The 13792-nt window shown below is 50.9% G+C and overlaps 1 protein-coding gene across 1 annotated transcript in view; it reads left to right on the forward strand.

Annotated features, from left to right (window-relative positions):
- The window catches only part of JAK1 (Janus kinase 1), a 178369-nt gene that overhangs the window by 106192 nt on the left and 58385 nt on the right, over positions 1-13792 (forward strand). Inside the window, exons 14-17 of the mRNA XM_075320348.1 lie at positions 10810-10897; positions 11160-11287; positions 13060-13195; positions 13380-13531. Of these exons, the coding sequence (XP_075176463.1) occupies positions 10810-10897; positions 11160-11287; positions 13060-13195; positions 13380-13531 (504 nt within the window). The remainder of the gene's footprint in view (positions 1-10809; positions 10898-11159; positions 11288-13059; positions 13196-13379; positions 13532-13792) is intronic.

The following is a 13792-nucleotide window of genomic DNA, read 5'->3' on the forward strand; positions in this document are numbered from 1 at the left end:
TAATTCTTTACTGGATCTCAATCCGCCAGTATCAGAGGAGCAACCCTCTCTGGCAGAAAAGCACCAGTTTACCTCGCCTAAGAGAGTAAAGAGTGTGTTCTTTAACCACTCCAGTTTTCAGACCGCTGTGACCAAACTCAGGGCCTGTCCTGACAAACGCTTCCCAAAGCGTGGTTCTGATGACCGTTTTCCCTTTCCACTTGAGGTGGTCAAGGAGTGGGCTCACTCCCCAAAGGTAGACCCTCCGGTGTCTAGGCTCTCAGCCCGGACCGTTGTGTCGGTGGCTGATGGCACTTCCCTTAGGGATGCCACTGACCGTCAGATTGACCTTCTGGCCAAATCCGTGTATGAAGCGGCGGGGGCCGCGTTTTCCCCAACTTTTGCAGCAGTGTGGGCCCTCAAAGCCATCTCTGATTCTCTAGAGGAGATGCATTCTCTCACCAGAGAATATATGCCCGAGATGGTTGCCTTAACTTCTCAAGCTTCAGCTTTTTCATCTTATGCCATGTCTGCCATGCTGGAGGCTTCTCACCGCACTGCGGTGGCTTCGGCTAATTCCCTCGTTATCCGCAGGATCTTGTGGCTTCGAGAGTGGAAGGCAGATGCTTCTTCTAAGAAGTACCTTGCTGGGCTCCCTTTGGCTGGTTCCCGGCTGTTCGGTGAACAGCTGGATGAAATTATTAAAGAAGCTACTGGCGGGAAGAGTACTTCCATGCCACAAACCAAGACCAGGAAACCTGCCCAGGGTAGGATTCAGTCGAGGTTTCGCTCCTTTCGTTCCTCCAACTGGTCGTCCTCTAAGCCCTCCTCCTCGTCCGCTAACTCAGCTAAGGACCAGAAATCCAACTGGCGCTCAAAAGCGCGTCCGCAGAAGACCGCAGGAGGTCCTGCCACTAAGGCAGCCTCCTCGTGACTCTCTGCCCGCTCCAGCAACGTCCTTAGTCGGTGGCAGGCTCTCCCACTTTGGCGACGCTTGGTTTCAACAAGTCTCCGATCAGTGGGTGAGAGATATCATCTCTCACGGCTACAGGATAGAATTCTCTTCCAGCCCGCCAAACAGATTTTTTCTCTCAACTCCCCCCTGCTCCAAGGCCGCCGCCTTCTCACAGGCCGTGGCAGCCTTGCAGGCCAACGGAGTAATTGTACCAGTTCCCGCCCGAGAACGGTTCAGAGGTTTTTACTCAAACCTCTTCCTAGTTCCCAAAAAGGACGGTACCTTCCGACCCATCCTGGATCTCGAGCTTCTCAACAAGCATGTTCGGGTGCGGCACTTTCGCATGGAGTCTCTGCGATCAGTCATTGCCTCAATGACCCAAGGGGATTTCCTGGCGTCCATCGACATCAGAGATGCCTATCTACACGTGCCAATTGCAGTTTCACACCAGCGTTGGCTACGCTTTGCAATAGGAGAAGATCATTTCCAATTCGTGGCTCTCTCCTTCGGGTTAGCCACGGCCCCTCGGGTATTCACCAAGGTCATGGCAGCAGTGATTGCGGTTCTGCACCTCCAGGGGTTGGCAGTGCTCCCTTACCTGGACGACCTTCTAGTCAAGGCTCCATCCAGCGCAGACTGTCAGCGGAGTGTCTCGCTCACTCTCGCCACTCTAGCCCAATTCGGGTGGCTTGTCAATCTTCCCAAATCCACTCTGACTCCGACCCAGAGTCTCACGTACCTAGGGATGCAGTTCGAGACTCTGCCGGCACTTGTGAAGTTGCCCTTAAACAAACAGCTGTCACTCCAGTTGGCGGTGCGCTCTCTCCTGAGGCCCCGCCGTTATACCCTCAGGCGTCTGATGCAGGTGCTGGGTCAAATGGTGGCGTCCATGGAGGCTGTTCCCTTTGCCCAGTTCCATCTGCGCCCCCTGCAGCTGGACATTCTCCGCTGTTGGGACAAGCGGCCTTCCTCCTTACACAAGTTAGTGGCTCTGTCGCCACGGACCAAGAGCTCTCTTTAGTGGTGGCTTCGGCCCCTCTCCCTGTCCCAAGGGCGCTCCTTCCTGGCCCCGTCCTGGGTGATTCTCACCACGGATGCCAGTCTATCCGGCTGGGGAGCGGTATGTCTCCACCACAGAGCACAGGGCACTTGGACTCCGTCCGAGTCAGCCCTTTCAATCAATGTGCTGGAAACCAGAGCCGTGCTTCTAGCTCTCCTAGCATTTCACCACCTGTTGGCGGGCAGGCACATTCGAGTCCAGTCAGACAACGCGACAGCGGTTGCCTACATCAACCATCAAGGCGGGACACGCAGCCGCCTGGCAATGATGGAGGTACAACGCATTCTTCAATGGGCGGAGGACTCCAGGTCCACCATATCCGCAGTCCACATCCCAGGCGTGGACAACTGGGAGGCAGATTATCTCAGCCGTCAAAGCGTGGACGGTGGCGAGTGGTCCCTGCACCCGGCAGTATTTCAGTCAATCTGCCGCAAGTGGGGCACTCCGGACGTGGACCTAATGGCATCCCGTCACAACAACAAAGTTCCTGTTTACGTGGCTCGCTCCCACGATCCTCAGGCCTTCGCCGCGGACGCTCTGGTTCAGGACTGGTCCCAGTTTCGTCTGTCCTACGTGTTTCCCCCTCTAGCTCTCTTGCCCAGAGTCCTGCGCAAGATCAGAATGGAGGGTCGTCGAGTCATCCTCATTGCACCGGACTGGCCCAGGCGAGCTTGGTATCCGGACCTGCTCCAACTGTCCGTAGAGATGCCGTGGCATCTCCCGGACCGTCCAGACCTACTCTCGCAAGGTCCGTTTTTCCGCCCGAATTCTGTGGCCCTCAAATTGACGGCGTGGCTCTTGAGTCCTGGATTTTGACGGCTTCTGGTATTCCCCCTGAAGTCATCTCCACTATGACTCGGGCCCGCAAGTCTTCCTCCGCTAAGATCTATCACAGGACTTGGAAAATTTTCCTGTCCTGGTGTCGCTCTACCGGCCATGCTCCTTGGCCATTCTCCTTGCCGACTCTTCTGTCTTTTCTACAGTCCGGTCTGCAGCTAGGACTGTCCCTCAACTCTCTCAAGGGACAAGTTTCGGCTCTGTCAGTTCTGTTCCAGCGGCGTCTCGCTCGGCTGGCTCAGGTCCACACCTTCATGCAGGGCGTGTCTCACATCATTCCGCCTTATCGGCGGCCCTTGGACCCCTGGGACCTTAACTTGGTTCTCACGGTCTTGCAGAAACCCCCCTTTGAGCCTCTTAGGGAGGTTTCTTTGTATCGTCTTTCACAGAAAGTGGCCTTTCTGGTTGCCATATCTTCTCTCAGGAGAGTCTCTGATTTGGCTGCGCTCTCCTCGGAGTCACCTTTTTTAGTCTTTCATCAAGACAAGGTGGTTCTCCGTCTGACTCCGGACTTTCTTCCTAAGGTGGTCTCTCCCTTCCACCTTAACCAGGACATTACCTTACCTTCCTTCTGTCCGGCCCCTGTTCATCGCTTTGAAAAAGCTCTACATACTCTAGATCTGGTGCGTGCTCTCCGGATCTATGTGTCTCGCACCGCTGCGCTTAGGCGGTGCACCTCTCTTTTTGTGCTAACCACAGGTCGGCGCAAGGGTCTCTCTGCTTCTAAGCCGACCTTAGCCCGTTGGATTAGGTCGACCATTTCGGACGCCTATCAGAGTGCGCAGGCGCCTCCCCCGCCGGGGATCAAAGCACACTCAACCAGAGCTGTCGGTGCCTCTTGGGCTTTTAGGCACCAGGCTACGGCTCAACAAGTCTGTCAGGCTGCCACTTGGACTAGCCTGCACACCTTCTCGAAGCACTACCAAGTGCATGCTCATGCTTCGGCAGATGCGAGCTTGGGCAGACGCATCCTTCAGGCGGCGGTCGCCCATTTGTGAAGTTAGGTTCTGCCTACTTCTTAGTTTTTTCTGTTTATTTCCCACCCAGGGACAGCTTTGGAACGTTCCAAGGTCTGGGTCTCCCAAAGGAACGATAAAGAAAAAGAGAATTTTGTTTACTTACCGTAAATTCTTTTTCTTTGTCGCTCCATTGGGAGACCCAGACAATTGGGTGTATAGCTTCTGCCTCCGGAGGCCACACAAAGTATTACACTTTAAAAAGTGTAACCCCTCCCTTCTGCCTATACACCCCCCGTGCCTCACGGGCTCCTCAGTTTTTATGCTTTGTGCGAAGGAGGCACACATGCACGCATAGCTCCACATCTTAGTCAGCAGCAGCTGCTGACTAGGTCGGATGGAAGAAAAGAGGACCCATAACAGGGTCCCCAGCATGCTCCCTTCTCACCCCACTCTGGTCGGCGGTGCGGTTAAGGTTGAGGTACCCATTGCGGGTACACAGGCAGGAGCCACATGCTGTTTTCCTTCCCCATCCCTTAATGAGCTCTGGGTGAAGTGGGATCCTAATCGGCCTCCAGGCACTGAGGCCGTGCTCCCTCCGCAGCCCCTGAGGAATCTGCTGGACAGGAGCCGGGTATCGTCAGGGACAAGGCCCTGCTACTGTGAGGTACTCTGTGTCCCCCTGGGGGACCGCGCATGGAGCGCTTGTGCCATACACACCGCAGCGCTGCTGGGTGTGTTAGTGCACCGGGGACTACCGCGCCGGCCGCGCTTATTTGCCGGCCGCGCTTATAACTTTAGTCCCCGGCTTTTGCGGCCTAGTATCGCATACTCCCGCCCCCAGGCCTGCCAGTCAGGGGAAGGGCGGGACGCTGCACAGGACGTCAGCGCTGAGGGCTTGAGCATACTGTGTATCCTCCTCCCCCCTCATTCAGCACAGTGGGGCATCAGATTCCCGCACTTTCTGGGGCACGCCCACGGCCCCCTCCTCCCCACAGAACGCCGACAGCCATTCCTGTCAGCACCTCTGACGCTGGAGAGGAGAGACACGGCTCTGGGAGGCCCAGGCAAGGGAATCTGGTGATCACACAACCGCTCTGAGCGGTCGGTAAGCAGCACCTGGGTGCTGGCCCCACTGAGTGCCGAAGTGTACATATATATATATATATATATATATGCTTATATGCTGTACATTTACACTGTACGGTCGCACTGTTGATTTTTGGCTATATACCCTCCTGCATTCTACTCAGAGGAGACAACAGCATGTCGTCCGCAAAAAGCAAGGGTGCCAAAGCACAGGCTTACTTTGCAACCTGTACTTCATGTGCGGCTATACTACCGGCAGGTTCCACCGATCCTCATTGTGTGCAATGCTCGGCCCCTGTGGCACTTACTCAGCCGCAGCCGCTGTCACTGGTGGCCCAAGGGGAACCACCTGTTACCACTGTCCAGGTGACAGGGACGGAGTTTGCAGTATTTGCTGACAAACTGTCTGAGAGTATGGATAAATGGTCTGCTAAGATACTAGAAGCCTTGCAGTCCAGGCCGGTAACTCAGGCCCCGGGCACTGTTGTTTCATTGACCCCAGGCCCCCCTCAGTTAGAGCAGCAAAATGCTCCTGGGGTGACTTATAGGTCCCAAAATGAGGTCTCGGACACGGACCGCAGTCCCAGACCGCCTAAGCGGGCTCGCTGGGAGCTTCCCTCGACTTCATCACACTGCTCAGGGTCTCAGCAGGAGGACTCTCTAGAGGATGAAGCGGAGGTGGCAGATCAGGATTCTGATCCTGAAGCCGCTCTCAACCTAGATACGCCAGAGGGAGACGCCATAGTGAACGACCTTATAGCGTCCATCAATCAGGTGTTGGAGCTTTCTCCCCCAGCGCCTCCAATTGAGGAGTCAGCTTCTCAGCAGGAGAAATTCCGTTTTAGGTTTCCTAAGCGTACAATGAGTACGTTTCTGGATCACTCCGACTTCAGAGAGGCAGTCCAGAAACACCGAGCTTGTCCAGATAAACGCTTTTCTAAGCGCCTTAAGGACACACGTTATCCCTTCCCCCCCTGACGTTGTCAAGGGTTGGGCTCAGTGTCCCAAGGTGGATCCTCCAGTCTCCAGACTGGCGGCTAGATCCATAGTTGCAGTGGAAGATGGGGCTTCTCTCAAAGATGCCACTGACAGACAGATGGAGCTCTGGTTGAAATCCATCTATGAGGCTATCGGCGCGTCCTTTGCTCCGGCATTCGCAGCCGTATGGGCCCTCCAAGCTATATCAGCTTGTCACTCGCAGATTAATGCAGTCACACGTGCCTCTGCTCCGCAGGTGGTGTCATTAACCACTCAGGCGTCGGCGTTTGCGTCCTACGCCATTAATGCTGTCCTGGACTCTACGAGCCGTACGGCGGTAGCATCCGCCAATTCGGTGGCAGTCCGCAGGGCCATGTGGCTACGTGAATGGAAGGCAGACTCTGCTTCCAAAAAGTTCTTAGCCGGGTTGCCATTTTCTGGCGACCGCCTGTTTGGTGAGCGATTGGATGAAATCATTAAACAATCCAAGGGAAAGGATTCATCCTTACCCCAGCCCAAACAGAAGAGACCTCAACAACGGAAGGTACAATCGAGATTTCGGTCCTTTCGGCCCGCGGGCAGGTCTCAATTCTCATCGTCCAACAGGCCACAGAAGAGTCAGTCGAACTCCGATTCATGGCGGTCTAAGTCACGTCCTAAAAAGACCGCCGGAGGAACCGCTTCTAAAGCGGCCTCCTCATGACTTTCGGCCTCTTCACACCGCATCCTCGGTCGGTGGCAGGCTCTCCCGCTTTTGCGACGCCTGGCTGCCACAGGTACAAGACCGTTGGGTGAGAGACATTCTGTCTCACGGTTACAGGATAGAGTTCAGCTCTCGTCCTCCGACTTGTTTTTTCAGAACATCTCCGCCCCCCGAGCGAGCCGATGCTCTTCTTCAGGCGGTGTGCACTTTGAAGGCAGAAGGAGTGGTGATCCCTGTTCCTCTTCAGCAACAGGGTCACGGTTTTTACTCCAACTTGTTTGTGGTTCCAAAGAAGGACGGATCTTTCCGTCCTGTTCTGGACCTAAAACTGCTCAACAAACACCTGAAAACCAGGCGGTTCCGGATGGAATCGCTCCGCTCCGTCATCGCCTCAATGTCCCAAGGAGACTTCCTGGCATCAATCGACATCAAAGATGCTTATCTCCACGTACCGATTGCACCAGAGCATCAGTGCTTCCTGCGTTTTGCCATAGGGAACGAACACCTTCAGTTCGTGGCACTGCCTTTCGGCCTGGCGACAGCACCACGGGTCTTCACCAAGGTCATGGCTACAGTGGTAGCAGTCCTACACTCTCAGGGACACTCGGTGATCCCTTACTTAGACGATCTGCTGGTCAAGGCACCCTCTCGAGTGGCATGCCAACGCAGCCTGAACATTGCTCTGGAGACTCTCCAGAGATTCGGGTGGATCATCAATTTCCCAAAGTCAAATCTGACACCGGCCCAATCACTGACATATCTCGGCATGGAGTTTCATACTCTCTCAGCGATAGTGAAGCTTCCGCTGGACAAACAGCGTTCACTACAGACAGGGGTGCAATCTCTCCTTCAAGGCCAGTTACACCCCTTGAGGCGCCTCATGCACTTCCTAGGGAAGATGGTGGCAGCAATGGAGGCAGTTCCTTTTGCGCAGTTTCATCTGCGTCCACTTCAATGGGACATTCTCCGCAAGTGGGACAGGAAGTCGACGTCCCTCGACAGGAACGTCTCCCTTTCTCAGGCAGCCAAAGCCTCCCTTCGGTGGTGGCTTCTTCCCACTTCATTGTCGAAGGGGAAATCCTTCCTACCCCCATCCTGGGCGGTGGTCACGACGGATGCGAGTCTGTCAGGTTGGGGAGCGGTCTTTCTCCTCTCCACCACAGAGCTCAGGGTACCTGGACTCAGCCAGAGTCCTCCCTGCAGATCAATGTTCTGGAGATAAGGGCAGTATATCTTGCCCTAAAGGCGTTCCAGCCGTGGCTGAAAGGCAAACAGATCCGAATTCAGTCGGACAACTCCACAGCGGTGGCATACATCAACCACCAAGGCGGAACACGCAGTCGGCAAGCCTTCCAGGAGGTCCGACGGATTCTGCTGTGGGTGGAAGCCACAGCATCCACCATATCCGCAGTTCACATCCCGGGCGTAGAAAACTGGGAAGCAGACTTTCTCAGTCGCCAGGGCATGGACGCAGGGGAATGGTCCCTTCACCCGGACGTGTTTCAGGAGATCTGTTGCCGCTGGGGGATGCTGGACGTCGACCTAATGGCGTCCCGGCACAACAACAAGGTCCCGGCATTCATGGCACGGTCTCAAGATCACAGAGCTCTGGCGGCAGACGCATTAGTTCAGGATTGGTCGCAGTTTCAACTGCCTTATGTGTTTCCTCCTCTGGCACTGTTGCCCAGAGTGTTACGCAAGATCAGGTCCGACTGCCGCCGCGCCATCCTCGTCGCTCCAGACTGGCCGAGGAGGTCGTGGTACCCGGATCTGTGGCATCTCACGGTGGGTCAACCGTGGGCACTACCAGACCGACCAGACTTGCTGTCTCAAGGGCCGTTTTTCCATCTGAATTCTGCGGCCCTCAACCTGACTGTGTGGCCATTGAGTCCTGGATCCTAGCGTCTTCAGGGTTATCTCAAGAGGTCATTGCCACTATGAGACAGGCCAGGAAACCAACGTCCGCCAAGATCTACCACAGGACGTGGAGAATATTCTTATCCTGGTGCTCTGATCAGGGTTTTACTCCCTGGCCATTTGCCTTACCTACTTTTCTTTCCTTCCTTCAATCCGGATTGGAAAAAGGTTTGTCGCTTGGCTCCCTTAAGGGACAAGTCTCAGCGCTCTCTGTGTTTTTTCAGAAGCGCCTAGCCAGACTTCCAAAGGTACGCACGTTCCTGCAGGGGGTTTGTCACATAGTCCCTCCTTACAAGCGTCCGTTAGAGCCCTGGGATCTGAACAGGGTTCTGATGGTTCTTCAGAAACCACCCTTCGAGCCAATGAAGGATATTTCTCTTTCACGCCTTTCGCAGTAAGTAGTAGCAGTCACATCACTTCGGAGAGTGTCTGAGCTAGCAGCGCTGTCATGCAAAGCTCCTTTCCTGGTGTTTCACCAGGACAAGGTGGTTCTGCGGCCCGTTCCGGAATTTCTCCCTAAGGTGGTATCACCCTTTCATCTCAATCAGGATATCTCCTTACCTTCTTTGTCCACATCCAGTTCACCAATGTGAAAAGGATTTGCACTTGTTGGATCTGGTGAGAGCACTCAGATTCTACATTTCTCGTACGGCGCCCCTGCGCCGCTCGGATGCACTCTTTGTCCTTGTCGCTGGCCAGCGTAAGGGGTCACAGGCTTCCAAATCAACCCTGGCTCGGTGGATCAAGGAACCAATTCTCGAAGCCTACCGTTCTTCTGGGCTTCCGGTTCCATCAGGGCTGAAGGCCCATTCTACCAGAGCCGTGGGTGCGTCCTGGGCTTTGCGGCACCAGACTGCGGCTCAGCAGGTGTGTCAGGCGGCTACCTGGTCGAGCCTGCACACTTTCACGAAACACTATCAGGTGCATGCCTATGCTTCGGCAGATGCCAGCCTAGGTAGGCGAGTCCTTCAGGCGACGGTTGCCCACCTGTAGGAAAGGGCCGTTTTACGGCTTTATTACGAGGTATTATTTTACCCACCCAGGGACTGCTTTTGGACGTCCCAATTGTCTGGGTCTCCCAATGGAGCGACAAAGAAGAAGGGAATTTTGTTTACTTACCGTAAATTCCTTTTCTTCTAGCTCCAATTGGGAGACCCAGCACCCGCCCCTGTTCCCTTCGGGCTGTTGTTCTTTGTGTACACATGTTGTTCATGTTTAATGGTTTCAGTTCTCCGAAATTTCTTCGGACTGAATTTACTTTAAACCAATTTAAAACTTACCTCCTTCTTGCTTTTGCACCAAAACTGAGGAGCCCGTGAGGCACGGGGGGTGTATAGGCAGAAGGGGAGGGGCTTTACACTTTTAAGTGTAATACTTTGTGTGGCCTCCGGAGGCAGAAGCTATACACCCAATTGTCTGGGTCTCCCAATTGGAGCTAGAAGAAAAGGAATTTACGGTAAGTAAACAAAATTCCCTTCTTCTTATAGTTCCGTCTTGGGAGACCCAGCACCCTCCCTGTTGCCTGTTGGCAATTTCCTTGTTCCGCGTGTTTTCACCGGCTGTTGTCGTGGACAGAGTCTCCGGTTGTTCCGGCTCGTGCTCTGTTCTACTTGTGGGTGGCTATTCTCCTTCAGCTTTTGCACTAAACTGGCTGTGACTGGCTCACCAGGGGGTGTATAAGCTCAGAGGGAGGAGCTACACTTTTAGGTGTAGTACTTTGTGTGTCCTCCGGAGGCAGAAGCTAAACACCCATGGTCTGGGTCTCCCAATACGGAACTATAAGAAAAAGAATTTACGGTAAGTAAACAAAATTCTCTTTTTTTTCCTCTTCCTCTTCGGAGAGTCGTAACTTTTTTATTTCTCCATTAATATCACCACACGAGGGCTGTATGAGTTGTAGATTCAAATGGACCCATCCATTTTGCCATATAATGTAGGGGAAAACGGGGGAAAATAAAATAAAAAAGAAAGTGCGGTGAAATGGGAGGAAAAAAGCAACTCCTCCGTTGTTTTGGGTTTGGATTTTATGGCCGTCAATGTGTGGTAAAAAGGACCCAGTAACAGGATTCACCGCATCTGTACAATAAGTGCGATGCCAGAGTTTATATAGGTGGTTTGTTTTTGTTCCATATTTAGTGATGAAAAAAAAAAGACTTTAGATATAAATAGGGCAGAGAGCAGATTCTGAAAACTGAGAGGAATTTTAATTTGTAAAACATCTCATTCCTCCGCTCTGTGTCAGTGTTTCGCCTAAAATGACTCAAGTCTATTATCATCTTGTTTATTTTCTCTATTTTGTGGCTTTCACTTTTTCTTTTCTTGTTTCTTTTCTCAGGCATTTTTTGAGACTGCGAGTCTGATGAGGCAGGTGTCCCACAAGCATATCGTCCTGCTCCATGGCGTATGTGTGCGAGATGTGGAGAGTAAGTGAGCAGATATGTCTTATACACTGCTGTAATGTGAATTGTTGTTTTCCAGTCTCACAGCTTTTGCAAAACTACAACTCCCAGCATGCCCAGACGGCCCACGGACGTGGTAGTTTTGCAGCAGTTGCAGATGTAAATGTACAGATGAGCACATTTTACCTGATGTCCGCTGTGATGACGCCATGGGCTAAGACTGTGTCAGAGGTTAGAAGTGATTTTCTTTATGAAACTGAATCCTATATATTGCCCATTATTTCAGATATTATGGTTGAAGAGTTTGTAGATTTCGGTCCTCTGGATCTGTTCATGCACCGCAAGAGCGAACATCTCACAACTTCGTGGAAATTCCAGGTTGCCAAACAGCTAGCAAGTGCCCTCAGCTATTTGGTGAGTGCAACATGAGATCGTCCATCAGCGATCAGCATTACGTGAAACTCATTTAATTGCATTTGTGTTAAAGGGATTGTGAGCTCCGCCTGGACTGACATCTGGTGTTCAGCAACACCACTGTATGTGGGGGTGGGATTGGTGAAGAGGCAGCTGTCTGATGCCCAATATTAGGGATGCGACCCATGTACAATACTCTGAACATCATATCGAAGCCTCCCCACTGGTAGCTGTGTCTCTCCTTCATCTGATGTCAGCCCAGGCAGAATCGTATGACTGCACAACCCCTTTGCACACCCTGACGTACATATATGTCAGCGGCGGGGAGCAGTTGTATAGAGCAGGTTCAGGAGATGATTAATGGTGGGCGTCAGCTGTTATATACAGCCAACACCCGCCTGTGGCTGCCGCGATTAGGGGGGACAATAGGATGCCATGAAGGCCAACGTTTGTATATCGGTCCCTCCGGCTGGACTTCATAGGAGACTTATAATCTCTCTATACACTGTAGTATGTACGCTGGCACTCAGACAGTTGCAGAAGTGACTTAAAAGGTAAAAGGTAAAGTAAAAATGAATAAAAACTATTGTTTGTAAGTTTAGGTGTTTTTAAGTTCTGACTTTTAAAAACCATTGTGTGTGTGTGTGTGTGTGTGTGTATATATGTATATATATATATATATAATATATATATATATATATAATATATATATATATATATATATAATATATATATATATATATATATATATATATATATATATATATATATATATATATATATATATATATATATATATATATATATATATATATATATATATATATATATATGTGTATGTGTATATGTATATATATAATTATAATATAAAAAGAAATCCTATAACGTATCACCGCAATTTTAGAGACCTAAAGAATCATTTTTGAGCTTGTGTGTTTACCACTCGCTGTAAACAAGGTAAAAAAAAATGAACAGAAAAAATAATGGTGGAAATTTTTTTGTGTAATTTCTCTGCATTGTGGATTTTTTCCCACATCTTCAGTACATCATATGGTATAGTGAATGACGCCATTCAAATGTACAACCCACCCACCCAAAAAAAACAAAACAAAAAACGCATGGAAGAGGATCAGGGCAAAAATGAATGCGCAAAAATGAAAATTGCCCAGTCCTGAAGAGGCTATAATACCAGCAGCATGGAGATTGTAGTATCCCCCCCCAATCCGTATTTCTCCAACTGTTGCAGAACTACAACTCCCCCTGTCCTGGCAGCCTGGGATCATACAATGACCGGAACGATAATAATGACTCGCAACACTGGCTTATAAAGATGGCTTTATACGCTGCTGTATTCAGATGCTCAATCATCAGCGAGTGGCTCTGTAACATGAGAGCGATCAATATGACTATTAATCTCCGCTTTGCGGAGACGACATCTTTTACCCGCTGCCTCCACGCTAAACGGCTCCATTAAATCATGGACCAAATGCAGTAACCTCAATTAGCGGCTTTTCATTACCGCGGCTCACGTCCCATTAATCCTTATTGCCCGTCGCTCCCTCCTGACTGATGCATCTGCACACACAGCGCATTAAGACTTTAAATATTTCATGATTCGTGTGTTGATTTATTATTACCAAGCCAGGACAGAAAATCTGATGTTTGGGAAGAGACCCAAATATATTTATGTGACCAGCATGGATCTTGGAAGGTCTCCTTTAAATTGATGAATTGTATCGTTTATATACCATAATTTATATGTCCTTTTACAGGAAGATAAAGACTTAGTGCATGGAAACGTCTGTACAAAGAACATCCTCCTGGCCAGAGAAGGGATTGATAACGAGTGTGGTCCATTTATAAAGCTCAGTGACCCTGGTATTCCCATAACTGTACTCACAAGACAAGGTAAGAAGGCGTTGGGCAGTGCATTAATGCTGGAAAATAAGTGTGCATTTCGCTAGTGGCTTTCCAGTTTGTGGACAATTGTTCCCAGCAAACCTTGGCAGCTGTCATTATTGTTGTAGGTTCTCATCAGTTGCTGCAAAATATAATGTCGTCTCATCTCTTCTACTGACGGATTATATTTCAGAGCGCGTAGAACGGATCCCCTGGATCGCTCCAGAATGTGTTGATGACTCCAGAATATTGAACGTTGCTGCTGACAAGTGGAGTTTTGGGACCACCTTGTGGGAAATCTGTTTCAATGGTGAAGTTCCTCTGAAGGACAAGACCCTGGCGGAGGTAAGGAGGGTGCGGAGGACGGCAAGCAACAATTCTTCAGAGTACATTTGGTCGCAGTCACTTTTATTCTCAATACAGTAGAAGCAGAGAATAGAGATGACTGTTGGATGGAAGTCCTGAGAACCCCCCACCTACCGGACGGCATCCACTGCTCTTCTTCAGATTAGTCGGCCTGGCAAGATGTAGCATGTGTATTATGCCGTTGTGTCATTCCGGGTAATAAAAAGAAGAGTGGCGGATGGCAGGAGGTCCTTCTCAGGG

This window comes from Anomaloglossus baeobatrachus, chromosome 8 (assembly GCF_048569485.1).
Source record: "Anomaloglossus baeobatrachus isolate aAnoBae1 chromosome 8, aAnoBae1.hap1, whole genome shotgun sequence".
NCBI lineage: Eukaryota > Metazoa > Chordata > Amphibia > Anura > Aromobatidae > Anomaloglossus > Anomaloglossus baeobatrachus.